The sequence below is a fragment of the Pseudorca crassidens genome, chromosome 17 (genome assembly GCF_039906515.1).
Source record: "Pseudorca crassidens isolate mPseCra1 chromosome 17, mPseCra1.hap1, whole genome shotgun sequence".
NCBI lineage: Eukaryota > Metazoa > Chordata > Mammalia > Artiodactyla > Delphinidae > Pseudorca > Pseudorca crassidens.
The window spans coordinates 9,788,173-9,813,459 of NC_090312.1; the positions used below are offsets into that span (position 1 = coordinate 9,788,173).

A 25,287-nucleotide genomic window follows, 5' to 3' on the forward strand; every position below is an offset into this window, starting at 1 on the left:
TTAGCTGTTAGCAGTTGCGTTATGTATTGAGGTGTCCTATGTTGGGTGCATAAATATTTATAATTGTTATATCTTCTTCTTGGATTGATCCCTTGATCATTATGTAGTGTCCTTCCTTGTCTCTTGTAACTTTCTTTATTTTAAAGTCTATTTTATCTGATACGAGTATTGCTACTCCAGCTTTCTTTTGATTTCCGTTTGCATGGAATATCTTTTTCCATCCCTTCCCTTTGAGTCTGTATGTGTCACTATGTCTGAAGTGGGTCTCTTGTAGACAGTATATATATGGGTCTTGTTTTTGTATCCATTCAGCAAGCCTGTGTCTTTTAGTTGAAGCATTTAATCCATTCACGTTTAAGGTAATTATTGATATGTATGTTCCTATGACCATTTTCTTAATTGTTTTGGGTTTGTTTTTATAGGTCCTTTTCGTCTCTTGTGTTTCCCACTTAGAGAAGTTCCTTTAGCATTTGTTGTAGAGCTGGTTTGGTGGTGCTGAATTCTCTTAGCTTTTGCTTGTCTGTAAAGCTTTTGATTTCTTCATCGAATCTGAATGAGATTCTTGCTGGGTAGAGTAATCTTGGTTGTAGGTTCTTCCCTTTCATCACTTTAAGTATATCATGCCACTCCTTTCTGGCTTGTAGAGTTTCTGCGGAGTAATCAGCTGTTAACCTTATGGGAGTTCCCTTGTATGTTATTTGTCATTTTTCCCTTGCTGCTTTCAATAATTTTTCTTTGTCTTTAATTTTTGCCAGTTTGATTACTATGTGTCTCAGCATGTTTCTTCTTGGGTTTATCCTGTATGGGACTCTCTGTACTTCCTGGACTTGGGGGGCTATTTCCTTTCCCGTGTTAGGGAAGTTTTTGACTATAATCTCTTCAAATATTTTCTCAGGTCCTTTCTCTCTCTCTTCTCCTTCTGGGACCCCTATAATGTGAATGTTGTTGCATTTAATGTTGTCCCAGAGTCTCTTAGGCTGTCTTCATTTCTTTTCATTCTTTTTTCTTTATTCTGTTCCACAGCAGCGAATTCCACCATACTGTCTTCCAGGTCACTTATCCATTCTTCTGCCTCAGTTTTTCTGCTATTGATTTCCTTCTAGTGTATTTTTCATTTCAGTTATTGTATTGTTCATCTCTGTTTGTTTGTGCTTTAATTCTTCTAGGTCTTTGTTAAACATTTCTTGCATCTTCTCGATCGTTGCCTCCATTCTTTTTCCGAGGTCCTGGATCATCTTCACTATCATTATTCCAAATTCTTTTTCTGGAAGGTTGCTTATCTCTGCTTCATTTAGTTGTTTTTCTGGGGTTTTATCTTGTTCCTTCATCTGGTACATAGCCCTCTGCCTTTTCATCTTGTCTATCTTTCTGTGAATGTGGTTTTTGTTCCACAGGCTGCAGGATTGTAGTTCTTCTTGCTTCTGCTGTCTGCCCTCTGGTGGATGAGGCTATCTAAGAGGCTTGTGCAAGTTTCCTGATGGGAGGGACTGGTGGTGGGTAGAGCTGACTGTTGCTCTGGTGGGCAGAGCTCTGTAAAACTTTAATCCACTTGTCTGCTGATGGGTGGGGCTGGGTTCCCTCCCTGTTGGTTGTTTGGTCTGAGGCAACCCAACAATGGAGCCTACCTGGGCTCTTTGGTGGGGCTGATGGCAGACTCTGGGAGGGCTCACGCCAAGGAGTACTTCCCAGAACTTCTGCTGCCAGTGTCCTTGTCCCTGCAGTGAGCCACAGCCACCCCCTGCCTCTGCAGGAGACCCTCCAACAATAGCAGGTAGGTCTGGTTCAGTCTCCCCTAGGGTCACTGCTCCTTCCCCTGGGTCCCAATGCACACACTACTTTGTGTGTGCCCTCCAAGAGTGGAGTCTCTGTTTCCCCCAGTCCTGTCGAAGTCCTGCGATCAAATCCCACTAGCCTTCAAAGTCTGATTCTCTAGGAATGCCTCCTCCCGTTGCCGGAACCCCAGGTTGGGAACCTGATGTGGGGCTCAGAACCTTCACTCCAGTGGGTGGACTTCTGTGGTATAAGTGTTCTCCAGTCTGTGAGTCACCCACCCAGCGGTTATGGGATTTGATTTTACTGGGATTGTGCCCCTCCTACCATCTCATTGTGGCTTCTCCTTTGTCTTTGGATGTGGGGTATCTTTTTTGGTGAGTTCCAGCGTCTTCCTGTCGATGACTGTCCAGCAGGTAGTTGTGATTCTAGTGTTCTCGCAAGAGGGAGTGAGAGCACGTCCTTCTACTCCGCCATCTTGGTTCCTGATCTCAGTAATCTAAGCTTTCACCTTAGGAAACTAGAGGTGCCTGTGACTCGCCGCTAGTTGCACTCAGGCAGGAAACACGCTCACCGACACCATCAGCGAAGTGCCCAAAATCTTTGCTAGATTTTAGACACTGTGGTCCAGAGCTCACATTTTTAAGTGTGTGGATAGAAGCCTGGGTGGATAGGACCCTTGAGTTGGAAGAAGTAGAGGGACACTCAGAACTCATACCTGGAGTGGAAACCCTGCCCTGAAGCGTGTTTCTGCCATGTGTCTGGGTTCATGAACCGTAGCATGACCCAGTGAGGACGGGTGGCTCCCCCAGCCCCATCCCACCTTCCCACACTCTCATGGTGGAGCCTGGGGCCAGGCTCTGAACTCGGCCTCAATTTTCCCTCCACTTCCGTCCCCGGACTGTGGTAAAGGTTTAAGAAAATTCATGACATCATGACTGACTCATTTCCCTGCATAAAACCTTCCACTGGATAACCATGATGAAGAGAACAAGATCCAAACCCTGACCACGACCTGCAGGGCCCCAGAACCTCAGGGCTCTGCTTACCTCTCCCATCTCAGCGTCTATGGTGCTGTTACTCCCAAGAGGGTCTAGTGGCACGTGGCATTTTCTAGTCCAGGCATTCGGTCCACCAATATTTTTGAGCCCATTGTATATGCTAAGGATTGGACCAGACCATGCAGGTCACAAGTGACTTGTGAAGGACTCTGACCTTGATCCTGAAAGCGAAGAGAAGCCATTGGCTGCAGAGAATGACGTGATCAGATGTATGTTTCAGGAAAGTGACAGGAGCGAGGATGGATTGGACAGGCTCAGGATTCTACACAAGGAGATCAGCTAGCAAAGGAATGCAGGATTCAGGGGAAGAGGAAATGAGAGCTTAAACCAAGGTAACAGCAGTAGGAAGGGATGATGGAGGGAGGACCTGAAAGGGAATAAGCAAAGGGAAAGAAACTCAGGGAGTGATGACTTGTGGGAGAGTTAATGAGATGAGAAGAAGCAAGTCTTCCATAATGGAATGATAAATTTTGGTTTACTGTGTCTTCTTACTTGTAATTAGATTTACTCAGAAGATGATCTCTGTGATTCTTTTTGATTCTAACATTCGATTGTTGCTATAATCATTTTGGGTTTGGGATAGTATCAGCTTTCCTGGGGATAACAAGGGTCTTAGAATGGGCAGGTGGCTTCTCCTGAAGAGAACAGAGTGACCTTGAACTCAAAAACAAGAACTTGTGCAACCACATTGAATTCTGAATCAAGATTTCTATTTGCTTTGCATCCCAAGGTCTTGGCAAGAGGCCCATTCTTTTGCGTTGATTTATTATAAATAAGGCATTGTCCCAGCTGTCGGAGACTCCAAGGAATACATTGTGCTGCAGACAGCATCCGTGATATGGGAATGGCTTTTAGACTAAGAGAGAACATTTCTTTCCGTTTTTCAAGGACAAAAGTATAAAACCACTAGAGAATTCACTTGGTAACCATTCTGAAACAAGGCCGTCCCTTGGGAGAAGAATGCCGCCCCCCCCCCCCACCGCCCATATTCCAACCCACTCCATATGTTTAATGGCAAAAAAAAAAAAAAAAAAAGTAGCTGATAATACACTGGTGTGTCCTCACCTGCTTCCTAAAGGCTTTTTTATTTGATTTACTTTTTTGAAAGAACACTTTATTGAGGTATATTTCATATACTACAAAAGGATTTCACATTCCATAAAGGGTCCCCTTTTAAAGTAACAATCTGATAGGTTTTTAGTATATTCATAAAGTTGGGCATTGATCGCCACCAGAATATTTTCATTACCCCAAAAAGAAGCCCTATGCCCTTTAGCAGTTACTCTTGGTTCCCTCTTCTCCCCCAGCCCTTTGCAAACCACTAATATTTTCTCTCTCAATTCTGCCTATTCTGCACATTTCATATAAAAATAAAATTTTATAATGTGATTTCTTTCATTTGTCATAATATTTTCAAGTTGCATCTATGTTGTCTTGTGTATCAGAACTTTATTCCTTTTATGGCTGAATAATACTCCATCATATATACCCCCACTGTATTTATCCATTCGTCAGTTGATGCATATTTGTGTTATTTCCACTTTTTGGCCCATGAACATTCAGGTACATGTTGTGTGGATATGTGTTTCCAATGCTCTTGGGTGTATACCTAGGAGTGGAATAGGTAACTCTATGTTTAACTTTTTGAGGAACTGCCAGACTGTTTTCCATGGTGAAGGATGAAGTTGTGTAGTCCATTTCTAAGAGTGGTGTCAGGGCTCCCCTGGTGGCGCAGTGGTTGAGAGTCCGCCTGCCGATGCAGGGGACGCTGGTTCGTGCCCTGGTCCGGGAGGATCCCACATGCCGCGGAGCGGCTGGGCCCGTGAGCCATGGCCGCTGAGCCTGCGCGTCCGGAGCCTGTGCTCCGCAACGGGAGAGGCCACAGCAGTGAGAGGCCCCGCGTACCGCAAAAAAAAAAAAAAAAAAAAAAAAAGAGTGGTGTCATATCAGTTTCCAGCAAGTGTAGTTCTTTGTTAATTTGCAAGTATATGTGTGTATGTATACACACGTGTACATACGTGTATGTATATACATGCATATTTGGGGCTAGCAGTGATGAGTGATGGTATTGCCTTTTTTGTTTTTCTTTTGTGATTACTTAAAATTATAAAATCGTTACTTTTGAATTGCAAAGAACCTCAGAGAGTGTCAAGTCCCACCCCAATTTCATATGAGAAGAAACTGAGGCCCCCCCCAGCAGCTCAGGTGCTTGCTCGAGGCCACACATCACGTTGGGCATAGCTGGGACCAAACCCAGGTCTTCTGATTTGCTGGCCAATGGAAACTGTGTAGCCCTAGTAGAAGTAGGTGGTAGGAGGCTGAGAAGGTACAGGAAGATGCTGGGGGGATGGGAGATTGTACGTCCTCATGCACAAGCAGAGAAGAGAGCAGACATTAAAAACCAGATGTTGCTTACCACCAACAAAAACACACGCACACAGATTTGTTCCCTAAAAGTGATAGTAGAATTGTCTATAGCTGCGCCGCCCAGTATGGTGACCGCTAGTTACATGTGGCTGTTGAGCATCTATTACTAGTTACTGGGAATTGACTTGTTAATTTTCTTCCATCTTAATTTAAACAGCCATATGTGATGATTGATTAGCGGCTACCGTTGGACAGTGCGGCTTTGGAATCATGAGATATTAGAACTAAAGTGAAGCTGAGACTTAGGCCCAAGAAACAGAAGTTACTTGACCAAGAAGACCCAGTTAATTTATTGTAGAACCAGAACTTGTTCTTTTTATGACCAGGGTCAAGATTACTGGAGTGCTTAGAAATGGAGAAGGGGGACTATATGCTGTAACCCTTTGCTACGGCCAAATAATATTGGATCTGTTTTCCTACAGGCTATCTCGTTTAATCTTTAGAATGTCCTGGGAGATAAGTAGAATGGGGAACTCCATTTTTCATTTTTCATAGCCATAAGCTTATAGGTGAAGAATCAGAGCATCAGTGAGATTAATCAGCTTGTCTAATGTCACCCAGCTAGTAAGCAATGGAGCGAAGATCGGAACCCAGGTCTTCTGCCAAAGCCCATTATATCTCTGGAAAGAAAGAGTTTTTTGGTTTTGGTTTTGTTTTTTTTTTTGTTTTTTTGCGGTACGTGGGCTTCTCACTGTTGTGGCCTCTCCCGTTGCGGAGCACAGGCTCCGGACGTGCAGGCTCAGCAGCCATGGCTCACGGGCCCAGCTGCTCTGCGGCATGTGGGAGGTCACTGGCTTGCGGGGGGTGGGGGGGAAGTGGGGAGGTTGGGGAGTTCTGATGCTGGAGGGGGAGGCATGGCATCATTGTCCTGTAGCATGAGAAGGGAATGGAAGTGGTGCCTCTAATTCTTTTTTTAAATTGAAATATAGCTGATTTACAATATTGTGTTTCAGGTGTACAGCATAGTGTCTCAGTTATATAATTTTTCAGATGATTTTCCATTATAGGTTACTACAAGATCCTCCCTGTGCTATACAGTAAATCCTTGTTGCTTGTCTATTTTATGTATAGTAGGGTGTATCTGATAGTCCCATACTCCTAATTTATCCCTCCCTTTAGCACTGCCCCCCCCCCCAGAGCCCTCTGCTCCCATCCTGCCCTTGGCCCACTGCCTTGCCTTCTCCTTCTCCTCTTAGTGCCGTCCCTACTTTTCCTGGAGCCAAAAGTCAGAGCTTTTTCTGTCCACATGCTTCAGGAGAGGAAATAGGCCCAGAGGATGTGTCCAGCTCAAAGCCACACTAGAGCCACAGGCTGAGCTGACGCATGAACTAGAAAGCCTTAACTCTCCAACTGGTCCTTTTGCTCTTCTACCTCATGTTCTCTCCTCATACCTCATATTCTCTCCCCATTTCCCCCACCCGTGGATCCCAATGACAGTCCAGGTATTCATTCAGTATTTCCTGTGCACTTACAAAGTGCCAGGGTAGGGGGTGCTCAGATTTTAGAGCTGAGAGAAGCAGAGGCTCTGCCTCCGCACGACCACGTCATTCTAAGACAATGTGAACCAGTCCAATTCCACGTACGAAGATACTAGCTCAGCCTCAACCCTGGGAATTTAGATAGAAACACCAGGAGGAGCCCCTCCAGCTGGAACTTAAAGGAGGAGTAAGCCTGTTCTAGGCAGAGCCTGAGCGAAGTCTCAGTTGTGAATGTGTGTAGACTGCATGTGGCCTCGTGGTTAGAAGTGTGGGCTCTGGAGCCAGATCATCTAGGTCTGAATCCTGACTCGGCTGCTTCCTGGCTATGAGACCTTGAGCAATTTACTGAATCTCTCTGTGTCTCAGTTTTCTCATCAGGAAAATGGGGGTGATAATAATACTTACCTCATAGGGTTGCTAGTGATGATTAAATACGTGAAAAGCACTTAAAAGAGTGTCTGCCTACTAACTACCGCACACTGAACATTAGTGACGATGATGTCGACTGTAATGATGGTGGTGACGGAGTGATGGGGTGTGTGGCTGCTAAGTTATGAAATTCCTGGTTTCCTGATCTGTCCCCACTGCTAAACAGATCACCTGAACCCAGCACAAGGTGTGGGGCAGCAACCATTTTGGGGATGAATAAATGAATAAATGGCTGAGAAGAACCTTGGAGTTCAGAGCCAGACCTATTAGATCACAGGAGGGGTCTGCGGTCTGGCTGGGGAAACCCATGTCATTCACTGGTTCTCCTCCACATGTACCATCTTGTCCCAGAGATCCACCCTGCTCCTTGATCTTCATCAAAGGGAAGCTTGGGGACAGATTTTGGGGAGAGGGGGAGCTGTTACATGTAATTTATGCTGTTTATTTTTTTTTCTCCCCTGTCTCCTCACAGGAAGGAACAGCTGGACGCAGCAGCCAGGTATGTTTGTGATTATGAAGCCTCTTCTTCCCACCACTGTGTCGGGACAGAGGGTCCAGTTGTGTACACTGTAGGGCCCCTGGGCAGTCATGCAGGTCGTGAGATAGAGTTTGGGGGTTCACTGCTGTTGCTGGCCACCATTTTCCTCTGCCAATTTCATGTTAATTTACTCAGGAACAACTTAATTGTGATCATAGCAGCAGCCACATTTTGAGTGTTTCTCCTCTGTGTCTGGAGTCGTGCATGTGTTACCTCATGTGGTCCTCACATCCACAGTGAAAGATCAACTCTCGTGTCTTCATTTATGGATTGAGGAGACTGGGGCTCAGAGACGTTGAGTTACTCCGCCTGGGTCACACAGCTACTGAGGAGCAAGACCAAAATTCAAACTCAGGTCTGAATATTAAGACCATGTTATTTCCATTATATCTTGCTTCGTTTGCTTCTTGGGCTCACAGACGGTTTTTCGAAGAGTAAATCAAGACTATAATTCATGATCCCCAGTAAACCATGCTCACTACAGGCTGCTGCAGAAGCAGGTTGAGCTTCTGCATGAGTCCTCTCTCTTCCTTTTGGTTCCATCTAGAGATGTCACAGTATCAGGGAAACTATGGACCCTGCTCGAGATTGTAAAGGAGGACCATCTCTCGCAAACAGTTTAACTGTTTGTATATAAGTCATCCCTCTATATCCACAGGGGATTGTTTCCAGGACCCTCAAGGATACCAAAATCCGCAGATGCTCAAGTCCCTTGTATAAAATGCCAGAGTGTTTGCATATAACCTATGCGCATCCTTCTGTGTACTTTAAATCATCTCTAGATTAGTTATAATACCTAATACAGTGCAAGTGCTATATCAGTAGTTGTAAACACAAGATAAATGCTCTGTAAATCGTTCCCCATATGTGGCAAATTCAACTTTTGTGTTTTGAAACTTTCGGAAAAATTTTTTTCGAATATTTTTGATCCTCACCTGGCTGAACCTGTGAATGCGGGACCTGCAGATATGGAAAAGCCACCTGCATTTATAAATAGAAATAATTATATGTGTAAATATACATTACATATATAACATAGATTTAAAGTATTATTGTTGACAAAGTACTTGTAAAGCCTCCCAGTCAATCTCCTGGACACCAACTCAGCTGTTGTCCTTCTAGAGCTGACAGATTGGGCAGAGGAGGTGGTGGGACCCTGGACCATCTGTATGGGAACCCCTTAATCCTGCCTGGAAGGAACAGACAGCACCAGTTAACTCACAGACAAAGACACAGTTTGGACTTTGTCCCTCCTTTATGCAGACTTTCAAATGGAAGGAGCATTGCGTGGTCGGAACCAGTCCAGACTCCAGAGGGCATTTGGGGAGATTGTAAAGGAGGGCTGACCACTGACAGTGACAGTGTCAGGAGACATTTGCTAGAGGACCTGCAGCACCTCATGTCTCACAGAGGCAGAGCGGGAAGATGCCTCAGAGATCCTCCTCTGGATGCTTTTACAGAAATGAGTCCCCCCAAGAGGGCAGGCTCACCCCAAGTTACAGAAATCATGAGCTCGAGGGGTTACGTGATCTCAGGACTCCCCATGGAGTTCTCTTTCCCCTCATCTCATGACTGAGGGGGTTTTAAATCATGCCGGTGTTGACACTGCAAGTGAATTACTGCACTGACCTTTATATCCTTTTCTATGGAGACGCGAACAGAACTTAGCCAAATTGGGATGTATGAGCAGAATACCGCTGTGCCCTGGACTAGGCAGTTTGGTTTAACTTGGGCTTAGGTAGATGCATTTTGCAGCTTTGCTGGGCGTGCTTCTCCAGTTACTGCAAACGGGCTCTGAAATCTGCTCATCAGCTTACTCATGCCTCTGTCAGGAGCTCTCCACTCTGCCAGGGGCACCTACAGAGGGAAAGGACATTCCATGATTTCTTGGGGTTAGAGTCGCGGGGTGTTTTCTGGCTCATCCTCTTCAGGAAGAGCTAGGTCAGTTACATAAGCCACTCAGCCTCCCTCATCCAGGCTTGGGTGCAGCACTTTTGACTTGAACAACGAATAGGTTTGGCTGATAGATTGGCAGGGGAGATGGCAGGCGTGATTGTAGCCGTGAAGCTTGGAGGCGGTGCCGGAGATCTGGAGGAAGGATGGGTGAATTGTCGACAGAGGAATCAATTCTTTGACCGAAGAAGGCAGGGAGCAAGGAGACCAGAGAATGGTCAGCAATGTACGTGTGCGTTCGATGAATACTCACTGGTATACCATTAGCTTCTTCAACAGGCTGCCAGCTGGCTGGTGTTTCTATCTTACTTTATTATTATTTCTAAATAGGCAGAATCAGATTTGGAGTTCATCTTTTTGACACCTTCTAACACAGGTGGCCCACACATCTGTTTGTCAGCCCAAGGAAAGAGTTATATCCTCTTTAACTTAACAGCTCCTGGTTCTCTGTTGGGATAAGGAAAGGAACATTTTGGGCTTCCCTGGTGGCGCAGTGGTTGAGAATCTGCCTGCCGATGCAGGGGACACAGGTTCGTGTCCCAGTCCGGGAAGATCCCACATGCCGCAGAGCGGCTGGGCCCGTGAGCCATGGCCGCTGAGCCTGCGCGTCCAGAGCCTGTGCTCCGCAACGGGAAAGGCCACAACAGTGAGAGGCCCGCGTACTGCAAAAAAAAAAAAGAACATTTTAGTCAGCTTGTTGGAAAGAGCTCATACCTGTAGTTTCTTATAAAGCTAGTGCGTGTTCCCACCACCCCCCCCGCAAAGGGTCAAGAGAGCTGAGCTTCTTTGGTCCCAAGGATGGGACTGTCTTGACTGATTTGATTTTATGCAGGCTTGTTTGAGGAACAGAAGCCCCCTGACTTCCTACAATGGCTGGGAGGTTGGCTTTGATCACTGTATGCTTCCTTCTCGGGACCTATAACTCTGAGAAGGAAGAGAGCCAGCTTCCGTTGTGGGCTTGGTAGGGGCTGAGCAGTTTCCATAGATCGTCTTAATTAATTCTTGTAAAGATGGAGACAGTTGACAACCACCGCCTCACCCCTTCTCACCTAGTTTAGATGCCCCACTCATGGTGCCCTTAAGTAGGACTCAGCACTTCCCCTAAGGAAGCGTTTACTTTATTTTTTTTATAAATTTATTTATTCATTTATTTTTGGCTGCATTGGGTCTTCGTTGCTACGTGCGGGCTTTTCTCTAGTTGTGGCACAGGGGGGCTACTCTTCGTTGCGGTGCGCGGGCTTCTCATTGAGGTGGCTTCTCTTGTTGTGGAGCATGGGCCCTAGAGCACGTGGACTTCAGTAGTTGTGGCTCGTGGGCTCAGTAGTTGTGGCTCGCGGGCTCTAGAGCGCAGGCTCAGTAGTTGTGGCGCACGGGCTTAGTTGCTCTGCAGCATGCGGGATCTTCCCCGACCAGGGCTTGAACCGTGTCCCCTGCCTTGGCGGGTGGGTTCTTAACCACTGCACCACCAGGGACGTCCTGCATTTACTTCATATACAGTCAAAACTTTTAAAATTCCCTCTTCCTCTCTACGAGTTTGATAGGGCTAACACTGTGCCTGAAATGTAGGATGTACTCCATAAATTTGCTGAATGTATAAATAAATGATTTAGTGAAAGAGATATTGTACAATCGTATTCCTTAGGAGGAAATTGAGCTCAAGCGTGTATGTAACTTAGACCTAAGCCAAGGACAGAAATAGCCAAGATGAGGACTTCAGATATAGGTCTGTCTGACTGCATCAGGCCATACAGGCTGAGTCCCACCACAGCACAGCTGGTCATCATGCCGTCCTTGTCCTCCAGGAGAGAAGAGTGAGGTCAGTTCATCTCGCAGGCTCTTGATCTTGGCACGTGTTCTCTCTCGGCCAGGAACTCTTACCTCTTTGTTCCACTTGCTCCTTCACTTCATCTGAGACACTGCCAAACGTCACCTCCTGTGACAGACCCTCCTTGCCTCTCCGGCTGAGACAGACTCCAGAGTCAGACTATCAGACTTCAAAACCTGGCCGCTCTGCTTATGAGCTGTGTGATCTTGAGCAACTTCTGCAACCTCTCTGTGTCCTCACGTCCTCATACGTGGAAGGGGACAATAATAGTCCTAACCTCATAGGCTGCTTGGAATGACGCCTGTGGTCCGGCAGAAGTAAACGCTCACTAGAGATTAGTTCTGCTCATTTGGGGTGTTACTCATCCACAAGATTTGGAAACATGGGAAAAATAATCCTTTTAGGAAACCAACACAGAAAAATATATAGGTTCTCACTCTTCCAACAGTGTGTGAGTCTGCGTGTCCTCGGAGCACCAGCTGCAAGTGTTCTGGAATCGTGCTCATAGATCTCCAGACATGCTGGATCAGAGGAAACAAATAGATCCTTGAGCTCAGCAGAGCTAACTTTGCAAACCTGTCCAGATGAGAGTGAAGCAGATCAATATATCAGGGTTATTTTAAAATCACAATGTTCTTCCTACAGCCCAGGAGTCAGTCCTATCATGACCCTACCTCCTGGTCCCTGCTTTATCCACCATTTTCCTTCCTCAGCCCAGACAGTCCGTTAGGAACCACCAGCCCCCTAGCCCTCGGCTGCCTCATCACAGAAGTTGGACCAAGGGATTCCTGAGCCACTTCCTGTGTGTTGTGAGTTTGTGGCCACAGTAGCAGAATTGGTCCCGCATCGTTTTGCCACATTAGATAATGTGAGTTACAGGCCACTTGGAGGATTTTTTTTTTTTTTTTTTTTTGCGGTACGCGGGCCTCTCACTGCTGTGGCCTCTCCCGTTACGGAGCACAGGCTCCGGACGCGCAGGCTCAGTGGCCATGGCTCATGGGCCCAGCCGCTCCGCGGCATGTGGGATCTTCCCAGAATGGGGCACGAACCCGTGTCCCCTGCATCGGCAGGCAGACTCTCAACCACTGCGCCACCAGGGAAGCCTCTTGGAAGATTTTTTGACAGTATGATTTGGGCACATTGCCAAACCTTTGTGCCTCAGTTTTCTCATCTATATAATGGTTATAGTAAGAATACCTACCTCCTAGGGCTATTGTAAGGATTAAGTGTGAACAGAGCCTTAACCTGGCAAATACTACATAAGGTTTGCTTTTATTATTATTACTGTCATTATCCTGATTGACACCCACATTTCTGGGTTTTCTGTGCCGAGGATCTTTTCCACATGCTGTAAGGCCAGCTTAGGAGTCAGATCAGCATAGGTTTGAATCTTAGCTTGGCAATGGTTTTCCCCTCCCTTCCTTCCTTCCTTCCTTCCTTCCATAACCCAAACATTAAGAGCCCTGCTTTGCCTCAGGCCCTAGAGATTCCCAGGGAATTGGGACTCACAGTGTAATGGGGAAGGCACTCACAGTCTGATGGGGGAGGTGGATATGTCAACCAAAAAAGAACAATGTAGTGTGGAGGGTGCTGGTATGGGGATATTACAGACACAGGAGTACAGAGAAGGCGAGCAGAGGAAGGGAAATCTAAGTTCTACCTGGAACAACACATCAGGAGAGGATCCCTGAGGTGCTTTCCTTTGACTTGACTGTTAAGGGCTGAGTGGCTTTACATGGGGCTGAGGGAGGGATTAGGGCTCTAATTTTGTTCCTTCCCTCCTTCGTTCTTCCATCCTTCAAACTAACAAGCATTGAGTCCCTAGGCCTGTAATCTTTCCATGGGCCATCTATTTCTGTATGAGAAATCCCTAGAAACGCCAACTCATTAGGTCAGTAAAGAAGAGCATGCAGAGAAAAATGTGCAAAATGCCTAAATAAATGAGTCTTCATTTCTCCATAGAGGAATTTATATCGTAGCTAGAAACAAAGGATGTGAGTTCTCCTAGCTCTACCGTGAAGTACCAGGATGCTGACGACCACTCCATTTTCATTGTCATCTAATTCCCAATTAAGATCTCTCGTTTTAATGAAAAAAAACATAGGCGAGATAGCGACTTTCATTCATAGTTTTTTCTCAGAGAGAAAAGCAGGGCACCAAAGCCTCAAAGGTTTCGCACGTGGATGGTGACAGATTTTTATTCTCTCTGTGCTTTCTCTGCCTTTTTCAGGGTAGACCATGGTGCTGAGGGAGCCTCTAAAAGGGGACTGCTGGTCTTGTGTAGGCTCTACCTTTCCCATGTGTAAAGAGGGAAGGAAGAAAGAATGAAAAAGAGAAGGGACAAAATCAGGGCTTTAACTCCTGTAGGTGGGATTGGCTGCTCTGTGCCGGTTACCCAGTTTGTGCTCATTGAGCTGAACAAACAGAACAAGACAGATTGACCATTTCTTCAAAAGACTCTTCTGTTGGCTGCAGTGACACTGTACTCTTGGCTGCAGTGACACTGTACTCTTGGCTGCAGTGACACTGTACTCTTGGTTTATCCATCATCCAACTATCCATCATCCATCATCCATCCGTCATCCATCCATCTGTCCATCATCCGTCCATCTGTCCATCCACCCATCCATCATTCGTAATACATCATCCATCATCCACCCATCCATCATCCATCATCCATCATCCATCCATCATCGTCCATCTGTTCATCTGTCCATCCACCTATCCAATGAATATTTATTAAGACCCTCCTGTGTACCAGAAGCCCTTTTAGGGAATATAGCTATGAATAAGAAAGATAAGGTCCCCAACTATTTATTTGACAGGACGCCTCTCAGTCTTCCTAAAAGTAACTTGTCCCAAGCTCAAATTTTGTTTTTTTGTTTTTTTAAAAAAACATATTTATAGCTTATCCAGGACACACATGTCCAACAAAGATGGCATAAGGAGGCAGAAAATATAGTCAGGTTGGTCCCAAGCAAAGTTGTTTACTAAGCACTGTTTGCCTCTGATATTTTTTAACCTTACCTATTGGGTTGTCTCCCTTCCAACTTCTCTCTGATATCACAGCTTCACTGACACCTCCCCCCCACGATCTCATCTTATTCTGTATCCTGGATGGGAAGGGCAAGAATTGTATTTAAAAGTACTCCTAAGGTTCTCTTTGTATTTTGTTCATATGAACACTTTTATGAGTTTTTAATGTGCAAACGTGGGCCCAAGAGCTGAGTGTGAGAGTAGAGACAAAAGAGAGTTTAATTGAATTGGAAGTGAGAAGAATCTAGACTGGAACAGAGGAGGACTCAACCCTGGAGGAAGTATATAAGGAGGAGAAATGGGAAGGGAGAGGAGGATATACCGCAGGAAGGTATAACCACTGAGAAATTTTCCCAATGGAGAGAGTCTAAATGATTTTTTAATTTTAAGTTTCTTAAAACAAATTTACATGGTTCATTAGTCAAAATAATATAGAGGCAAACAGTAAAACATCTTAGTACAACTTCCATCCCTGTCTACCCCACTCCACCCTCCTACCCCCCATAAATAATCTTTTTCAGTTTTTAGGTATCTTTCCAGTGTTTCTTTAGCACATACAAACCAAAATTTATTTATATTTTTATATTCCAAATTCCAAAAGTATTTTAAGAGTGACGTCTAATATTCAACCTAAGTTGTTTGAGTTGTGAGGCAAATCCTCACCATCTACTAAGATCCGCTTCACACCACAGTCTTGTATCAAGTGTGTATGTGTGTGAAGACAAGGGACCGCCAAACTCAACTTCTGATTTCTTCTCCAAACCTGTTTTGCTCCTTTTGCTCAACTGAAAACAAAATGGCATCACTGTAAAAAAGAAATCGTGTCCCCACCCACCCATTTGTGTAGCCAGAAACCCAGGAGTGGTGCCTTACCTGCCTCTTGCCCTCATGGCCACACAGAATCCGTCAAGGAAGACTGTTGTGGTTTTTCTCCAGAATAAATGTCCAAGTGCTGGTCTCCTCCTTCCCACTGCAGTCGCCCAAGTCCAAGCCACCAGCTTAGGAAACTTCAGTGGCATCTTCTTTGGTCTTTCATTGTTTCCTGGCTTTCCTCCAATCCATTTTCCATGGAGCAGCCACGGTGTTCCCTTTGTTGTTGCTTTTTTTTTTTTTTTTTGCGGTACGCGGGCCTCACTGCTGTGGCCTCTCCCATTGCGGAGCACAGGCTCCGGACGCGCAGGCTCAGTGGCCATGGCTCACGGAACCAGCCGCTCCGCGGCATGTGGGATCTTCCCAGGCCGGGGTACGAACCCGTGTCCCCTGCATCGGCAGGCAGACTCCCAACCACTGCGCCACCAGGGAAGCCCGGTGTTCCCTTTTTTAAAAAAATTTTTTTATTGTGGTAACATACACATAAAATTTACTGTCTTAACCATTTTTAAATGTACATTTCAGTACCGTTAAATATATTCATATTGTTGTGCAACCAATCTCCTGAACTTCTTTGTCTTCTAAAACTGAAACTCTGCGCCCATTATACACCAGCTCCCCGTTTCCTCCTCCCTCCAGCCCCTGAAAACCACCATTCAGCTTCCTGCTTCTGCAGGTTTGACTGCTTTAGACACCTCATATGAGTGTAATCATACAGCATTTGTCTTTTGGCGACTGGCTTATTTCACTGAGCATAATATCCTCAAGGTTCATCCATGTTGTAGCACGTGTCAGAATTTCCTTCCTTTTTAAGGCTCCATCGTATGTTTATACTGCGTTTTGTTTATTCATTCATTCTTCCATCCACGGACATTTGGGTGGTTTCCGCCTTTTGGCTGTTGTGAACAGTGCTGCTATGAACATGTGAATTCTTTTTAAAAGCAAAGTTGATATCCTCTTTCCTTCTTAGAACTCTTTGGGTGTCTCCAGGTAGACCTAGAATAAAATAGAAATTCCTATTTTCCTCTTCCTATTTTTGAATTCTATTTCTAAAAATCCCTGACCCACCTGGCCTCTGATCCCATCTTGCCCTTTGTCCCCCATTCACGTATTTTTGGTCACGTGTGCTCCCTTCAGTGGCATAAACCAGCCCTCACACCCTTTGCACCCACGTGCGAGTCTTCTGCCTGGAGAGGTCTCACTCCTTTTCTTTGAAGTCTTGCTTCTTCTTACTCTTCCAGTCTCAGCTTCCATGTCTGGAGCCACCATTATCTTGAACCTGAACCACTGAAACTGGTTCTCTGATTGTTCTTCCCATCCACCCGAGGCCTTCCCTGACCACCCTACCTAAGGGGACCGCATGATATTCTCTGTTACTGCGCTCTCTTTGTTTCCTGGTGTTGACTGAAAAAAAATGCACAACCTAGAAGTTAAGAATTACTTTTTATTCGGCAGACTTTCTGAGGACTTAAGCCCTGGATGCAGCCTCTCAGATCGCTCTGAGGGACCGTTCCAAAGAGCATCCAGGATATATAGGAGTTTCTGCCACAAAGACCGGGTGGTCAGAACATCGAAAGTTTACTGTTCATTAAAGAAACCCTGGCATCTCAGGTTAAGGAATCTAGCGCTTTTCTATGTATGGGAAGATGCAAAAGTCTGGGCTCACTGAAATCATTGCACTATAGGCACCTCAGCTCTCCAGGGCCAGTATCTGGTACTTTCTCATCCTGAAGCCCCTCAGAGTGCACCCTGGGGGGCATCGTGTTTCTATCCTGAGCTCCCTCAGGGTTCACCTTTGGGGCGGCTGTAATGTGATGGCCTGATGGCTGCAACATCCTTTGTTTACTGATCTGACAGGCAACATTTTCTTCATTGACACTGGTCAGATTTCCAACAATACATATATCTGTTTGCCTAGTGTGTGATTTCTTGACCTTATTGTAAGCTCACTGGAGGCTGTAAACCACGTCTGTTTTAGTCACAACTATTACCTTAGCAAGTTACTAAGAGCCTAGCATTTTCAAGATGTAGAACACATTTTTGTGAAATAAATACATAACATTAGCTCTATTTTACAGGTGAAAAAAAAAACGGAATCAGAAAGAGTTAACGCCTTACCCAAGTTAAAAAATACTACCTGCAGGGCAGCAATCTGAACCCAGTTCTCTTCTCCCAAAGGCAACACTCTTTCCACTCTACAGCACATCCTCCCTCAGCTGAAGTTGGGTTCATTTTCTTAATCAGAAGGTCAAATATTATTATTCCTTCCTTCTTTCACCCAACATCGTAACAGTGTTTTCAGTGCTTACTATGTGCCAGGCACTGTGTTAGATGCTGGCTCGTTAGACAAAGTACAGTTTCTGAACAGATAGCTTACGCTTTTGATTTCTTATGCTCAGCTCCGTTGACTTTTTGGGTGGGATAAGTTTTTGCTGTGGGGCCACCCTGTGTGCATTGTAGGAAGTTTAGCAGCATCCCTGGCCTTGACCCACTAGAAGCCAGTAGCACTCTCCAAGTGATGTCAATCAAGTGCGATTCCAGACATGCCATTGGGGGCAAAATGAGAGAGAGAGTCCCTCGAAAGTCAGAGATTTCATTATGGTGGCCAAGCGCCATGGTTGAGAAAAGTCTTTAAGAAAGCACAGTGAGGGCTTCCCGGGTGGCGCAGTGGTTGAGAGTCCGCCTGCCATGCAGGGGCACGACGGGTTCGTGCCCCGGTCCGGGAAGATCCCACATGCCGCGGAGCGGCTGGGCCCGTGAGCCATGGCCGCTGAGCCTGCGCGTCCGGAGCCTGTGCTCCGCAACGGGAGAGGCCACAACAGTGAGAGACCCGCGTACCTCAAAAAAAAAAAAAAAGGAAGCACAGTGAATGGATATCTAACTGGACCAAGAGTGGAAGTGTGCCTCGGGACTGATATTTGGACGAAGTTTCAGACAAAAAGTCGGTCTTTTGGATAAAAGAAGGGATAAAGGTTTTCTTAGATACAGGTCACCATTTGTGCCAAGGCTGGGAAGTGTGAAATCAGGGAACTGCGTGGAGCTTAACACAACTTAGAGTTCCCTGGGGCAGGAGCCCAGGGCAGGGGCTGAACAACTTTGCCAGGAAAGAATAGCCTTGACTTTACTTTTGCCATCCTTAGTCTCTATTTCCAGTTTTCCCAATTCGTGTTTGGAAGTCATTTGTCTGCACTTAACAAATCAGGGAACCCGGCTTTCCAAGGGGATCTGATGTCAACTTCAAGGAGAGCTTTTCTTGCGAGACCCAGCATAGCCTCCAGACACACAGCCTGAATCATGCACTAGAAATCCATACGGAGAAGGGCAGAGATGGGTTTTGAGTTTCAAGGATGAACTTTGCCTTGCGTTTGATTACCCTTTGGGGTCTTGGATTTCAGGCAACACAATTAAGACGTAAGCTGATCACCCACTTTGCTGGAGAAAGAATTCCGCTAAGCCTCTTAGGCTCAATGGCCGTAATTCAGAGCCGAGGTTCCTGACTCGTGCCCGACACATCTGTATTCCTAATGCTGTCAGAATCCCTCTCTCATAAAACGATCTCTGTGACCAGTGGGGTATTAAGTGAACATAGCCAAAGCAATTCAGACTGTTAGAAGTTGCAGTGAAACATTTAAATGCCAAACAAGCGAATCCTAAATCCCAACGGAGATAGAACCAAGAGAGTTCTCTCATCATCTGATAGTCAGCAGTTATCCTGAGATTTCAAATCAGGACAAAGTGGCCGCCATTACTTTTTTTACTTTTGTCTTGCTTAGTTTAAAATTAAGCTTCTCATACACTTATCTCCTGCCCAGGTCAAGTTCTGTGACAGTGGTGAGTGTTTGAGACTAGCATTGAGAAGAAGTACTGTAAAATAATACATAAATCCTGAGAACTCATCTCAGTTCATTAAAAAAAAAAAAAAAAAACTTTTTTGTGGCTCAGGAAATTTTATCCATCCTTTTCACACTCGTTAGCTTTCTACTGCTTCTGTAGGAAGAGGATTATTTACCGAGATAATGGTGACAGCCAGCATTTATTGAAAGCTTCTCACATCCGCATCCCAGACAGTCAGCTAAGCACTTTACACGTATTCCCTCGCTTAACCCTTCCACAGCCACATGTAACATGGGCTGGCCCTCATCATTGTGCCCGTGAAGGAGCTGAGGACCAGACGGCATGAGTTCTGTGTCCTAGGTTACATGTTTTTTAGGACGTGTCCCCTCAGGCCAGTTTTGCCCCGGAGTCCTGACCATCAGGCTGTGCTGAGCAAGGCTGTGGGGTGGGTTCAGAGAGAACCAGGCAGGACTTTCTTTGCCAGGACTACACAGTCGAGTGGGGCGGGCAGGTGTGGGAGTGTACAGCCTCTACCCTGTGTACCAGACACAGAGACGGAGAAAAACACAGCCTGTCTTTGGAACAGATGGGGAGAACTCAGTTTCCAAGAGGGGACCCTTGGGCAGTTTTAAAGGGAAGATGGGAATGAGGTCAACTGAGAAGGCAAGGAAGGGCATGGCTGAGTGCACCAAGGCATGCAGGAGGGGACGTGGGGATGGGCAAGGGGCTTGGTACTGATGGAATGATGGATCTGCTTGGCGGTATAGCAAGACAGGTAGGCAGGGGCCAGGAAGCAGAGGGCCTGAGAAGTGACTGACCTCAAGTCCCCTTCTCCCTTAGCTCATGGCTAGGAAAGCCTTCTCTGTTCAGTTGACATCCTGCCTTGTTTAGTATTTTGAGCCCCTGGACCCTGGTTTATTCTCATTAGTCATTTACCTAGTACCGGTCAGGAAACCACTCTGAGAACTTTGACCAGCTCAGGAAAGATGGCGTCATCTGAGTACTGGCATTTCTCTGAATCTACTCTGGGCATGTACATGTATTCATGTAACAATGCCGGGCGAGAGACAACAGTCCAGAAGGAGTCAGGTGTAACAATTACTCATCCACTTGTTCGTTCATTCATTAATGAAATACTTCTTAGTGGCTTCTCTATGCCAGGCTGAAGACAAGAAGCATTACAGACATTATCATATGTAATGCTCCCCAAATCTCTCCTAAGCAAAGTGTTGTTAGGCCCACTTAACCGATGAGGACCCGGTGCTCAGAGAGCGTAAGGCACCTGCTCGGCACGAGGTGCTCCCACCTCTGCAGCTCCACCGCCAGGACCTCCTCACCACCCCAAGCCACAGAGATGGCAGCAGCTTCTGGCTCTCATAACCAGACGCAGACTGTAGAAATACTCAGTTATCTCAGGCTGACGCAAAGCTGACTTGACCACCCATAGTCATATTCATTTGTTCACTCATTTCTCCCACAAGTACATGCACACCTGCTGGGTACCAAGCCCCGTGTGGGTGATGGAGAGAACGCAGCTGAGCTGAGTGTACTGATGTGTGAAACAAGCACTATGGGTCTCTCTGGTCTGTACCACACAAAAGGACTTCCCTCCTGTGCCCACTCAGGTGAGGGGCAGAGGCTAAGAGACAGAGGGAGAAACTACTATTTATAGAGCACCGACTGTATCCCAGGCTCCATGCCAAATCCTTGACAGGCATGATCCCACTGCAACCGAGTGAAGTGGGACGTGTTTATCCCTATTTTAAAGGTGAGGTAACTGAGTCTGGTTAAGGTCACAGGTTTGCCCGAGGACACCTAGATGGTTTCTGCACCAGGGCAACTTTCTGTTGGACTCATTAACTGTTTTTTGTGCCAAGAAGACTTTTGGCAGTACAATGAAGTCCCGGGACCCTTTCTCAGAATAACAACTTTGAATCCATAAATAAAAGGCAGACAGTTACAAAAGAAACTGATAATGTTGAAATGTAATTACCAAAATATTTAAACTTTTGAGATGCAGTCGTATACGTGCTTCTTTGTGTTGAATCTAATGGCATGATGTAGTGGCAGGTTGAATACTACCATAATTTCAAAGCAGTGACGAGCATGGCAATACCTGGAGATAACAGGATATAAAATGACCTGTGATTTCTGTTGTGGAAAGTCACAGGACATGGCTGGGGCATTAAGGATATTACTGGGGTTTATTCATACATTCATAATTGAAAGACATGCTAATTTTCAGTTTGAGATTAGTGAATTAAAATCTAATTAGTAAATTAAAAATGCAGTGTTTTTCCCATTCAAGCTCATGGACCTCCCCCAAAGTTCTGTCCATGGCGGGGTGTCTGTGGACACCAGGTTAGGGTACTTGCTTTATGTCATTCAGTTCTGTTCAAGGAACACTTGATAAAGCTTCGCCTCTGTGAGTCACTATCTGGGCACCACGGAGCGGTACAAGGGAAGTTATTGATGCAGAGGAGATGGGAGCGGAGGAGGAATGAAGCTTTGCTGCCTGCTGCTACAGGCTGGCATTTTATATCCTGGATCTCGTTTACGCTGCACTTAAGCATATGAAGAAACTGAAACTCAGAGAAACGCGCCTGAGGTGTAATAGCTAGTCGGTTGCAGAGCTAGGATCTGAACCAAGCCCTGTCCCATTCCAAGCCGCTCAATCAGATTGAGCCCTGGAGGCGCGAGTCCCACTCCCGCGTGGAAGAGGATGTGTGCGTCTTTATGGAGAGGGACGGGAAATTACGAAAGCCTGCACTCAAGGAGGAAAATTGTTCACTTTTGCTTATTTTGTAGCCAAAAGCTGGGTCTCTTGGATCGGGTTCGCCTTTCTAATCCTCGTGGTAGCAATACTAAAGGAAAGCTATTTACCCCTCTGAATGTAGATGCCATAGAAGAAAGTCCTTCTAAAGAACCAAAGCCTGTTGGCTCAAACAATAAAGAGCGTTTCCGCACCGCCTTCCGCATGAAAGCATACGCTTTCTGGCAGAGCTCTGAAGGTAACGCCCTTCCTCTTCCTCACCCTGTCTCCTCCCTGTCACCTCCTCCCACCCTCTTCCTTCCTCCCCTCCCTCCCTCCCTTCCTTCCCTGTGGAAGAACCCTGCAGTCTACAAAGTAGCCCTTTCCTGCTGCCCTGCATCAGCGTCTCACTTGTCTTATCCTCAGCCCCTGGGCTGTGATAGGTCCCTGCACTCACTCCAAGAGCAGAGGGCCCACGTTAGCTGTTCTCCTGGGCCAGGGTCACCACATGTGTCTGCACATCCCCTCCAGGGAGCCTTGGGACATACCGCCATGGATCCTAAGGGGGGCCCTGATGAGTGCATTGCCATGGAGGTCACCTCGAAGGATGGAAAGGGGCCCGGTGCAGAGTGATCTGGACACCTGGGGAACTCAGCACCCCCAGGGGTGGGAGGAGGTGTTGGAGAAGTGCCCCATGGGGGCTGTAGGAGCAACACATCTGTGTGCCCCTTTCACTTACGAAAAGGGAGGATGAGTAGGGCTCAGAAAGTGACCACCCCCCAAGTCAAGGTCACAAGGATAATGACTGACAGAGCAAGAATCCAAACCCGGGTCTGTCTGATAAACACCCACGTGTGTCCCTTGGCTGCCTCCAAAGGGCCACTCCGGAACCCTGGAATTCACATCACCTCCACCCTAGCCTTCTCCCCCAGCAACAGTCCTGACCTACAGGCACCTCTGACTCAGACATCTGGATAACGGAAGGGAGATGAGGAGAGGGTCTGAATGACGGAATGACGTCACAACTGGAGGACGCATCGGGGTTTCTGAAATGGGAATGGAGATGCAGGAGGCTGAGTTTGGATGGCTCTGACCGAACCAGGTCCCCGAGCCTTTCCGAGTACTGTGACCTGCCCTTGACATGTGTCTCCTTCCCTCCCAGATGCCGGGACGGCCGACCCCATAGCGGAGGACAGGGGCTACGGGAATGACTTCCTCATCGAAGACATGATCCCCACCCTGAAGGCCGCCATCCGAGCCGTCAGGTAACGCCCCCTCCTCCCTGCCTGTGGGCCTCCCGAGGCCCCAGCTCAGCTCCACAGGGTGCGGTTTTGTAAAGTGCTCTTGGGCTTTGGGAAGGTGGGCAGAAGATCCCTCAGGTAACCCCTGAGTCAAGTCCAGAGACTATGTCAGTTCTAAGGGAGCGGCTGCATTAGCAGGTCATCCTGGGAGACCCTTGCTCTCCGTTTTATAAAAATGCTTCCACAGGCCCCTGACAGTGTTTCCAACTGTCACCCTCTTGTCTGGCTTCGGCCACCATTTATTTTAAAGGATGTTGGGGAGGCAGGCAGGGGTGTATTGACATGGAGTTTTCTTTTATAAGGCTTCTCACTCAAAATAGCTTTTCTTCTGCCTGTCTTCATCCATCTAGTTCTTTTTTAATTAGCATTTTCAACAAGATAATCACGGATAGGATTTTTTTGTCTGCTTCAGACAAGACTGTAATTCACCCTGGCTATTTCTGTTTTGTTTTGAATTCCACAAGAAAATAAAAATATGCTACTACTTCAAGGAAACTTTGACCAGGATATGGGCTTATAAGCACCCCGCCATAGTGGCAGTGAATTCTGGAAACTAAGTCAGAGTCTCTGAGAACTAGTCGTGATATTTTCAGAAGATTCCCAGTCCAGCAGATCAGGGAGCACAATAGTTTATAATATGTGACCCTCAGCAAAGCCGCTGACCTGGTTCCTCATGATCCCATCCTGTACAATGTCCCAGAAATGAGGCTGGATAAAAACACAACTACCTGGATTCATAACTGGTTGAATGGTCTTATTCAAAGAAAACCAATGAATGAATCTGTGTCAAGCTTGAGGGAGGTCTCTGCCGGGATGCTTCATGGTCTGGCTTCTGCCCCATCCTTTTTAGCATTGTCATTGATGCCTTAGTTCAGGGGTTGGCAAACTTTTTCTGTAAAGAGCCAGGTAGTAAATATGTCAGGATTTATGATCCGTAGGTCTCCGCTGTATTCAACTTTGATTCTGTAGTGCAAAAGCAACTGTAAACAGTCTACAAATGAATGACTGGGACTGTGTTCCAACATAACTTTACTTTCAAAAACAGGCAGTGGGCCAGATTTGGCCTGCAAGCCATAGTTCCTGATACCTACCTTAGATGGAGCTATGTAAAGGGCAGGCTTAGAAAATGACATAAAATTGGAAAGGATGGCGAGTTGGATATACAGTCAATAGGCAAAAATAGTGTTTAGGGGCTGACGCCATGGGCTATGACAAACAAAATGAGCCTTGAATGCACCATAAAAAAGACCTGTACATGGGACTTCCCTGGTGGTCCAGTGGTAAAGAATCCTCCTTACAGTGCAGGGGACTCAGGTTCGATCCCTGGTCAGGGAACTAACATCCCACATGCTACTGAGCTCGAGCGAGAAGAGGAGAGAGAGAAAACCCGAACACCACAACTAGAGAGAAACCCGAATGCCACAACTAGAAGAGAAGAGAAAACCCGAACGCCACAACTAGAGAGAAACCTGTTGCCTCAGCAAAGATCCTGCGTGCCACAACTAAGACCCGATGCAGCCAAAAAGTAAAAGACCTGTACAAGTGTGAGATGGGAGGACCTGGGAAGCTGTGTTTCCTACCTGGCCTATGATTAAAGGTTTTAACTGACACTATGTTCAGCAAGAGTTGAACCTCGTGATGGGAATTTCAAGGAGCATTAATCACCTAGGATGACTTTATTGGTTCCCAGGAAGATGGAGGTGAGGGTTCAGCATCTCCAAGTTCTGGGTGCCCCCACTTAATTGAGAACCTGAGAAAACTCGGGGAACAGAAGCTAGCTTTTCTCTTCCGGGAGCTTATAAGCCAAAAGACTAAGGAGGCTATTGAGGAAGAGATATGTCAGCTGTCCTCAAATGGAAAGCAGTGTGACACAGGATTAGGACCGTGAGCCTTGTCCACGTACAAACCTGGGTTTGAAGGAAACTCTGACATTATGAGCTAGATGGCCCTGGGAAGATGCTGGAGCTCTCTCGGCCACAGTTGCATCATCTGTGAATTGATCTATTAGCAAAT

General features: G+C 46.3%; 1 protein-coding gene across 2 annotated transcripts in view; it reads left to right on the plus strand.

The window, feature by feature from the left end:
* KCNQ3 (potassium voltage-gated channel subfamily Q member 3) overlaps nucleotides 1-25,287 on the plus strand; it is a 303,171-nt gene that overhangs the window by 262,115 nt on the left and 15,769 nt on the right. For both annotated transcript variants that reach the window (XR_010936121.1, XM_067711237.1), the window contains exons 9-11: nucleotides 7,642-7,664; nucleotides 22,030-22,232; nucleotides 23,136-23,238. Coding sequence is in view for 1 of the 2 variants with exons in the window: in XM_067711237.1 (XP_067567338.1) it covers nucleotides 7,642-7,664; nucleotides 22,030-22,232; nucleotides 23,136-23,238 (329 nt within the window). In the remaining variant the exon portion in view is untranslated. The remainder of the gene's footprint in view (nucleotides 1-7,641; nucleotides 7,665-22,029; nucleotides 22,233-23,135; nucleotides 23,239-25,287) is intronic.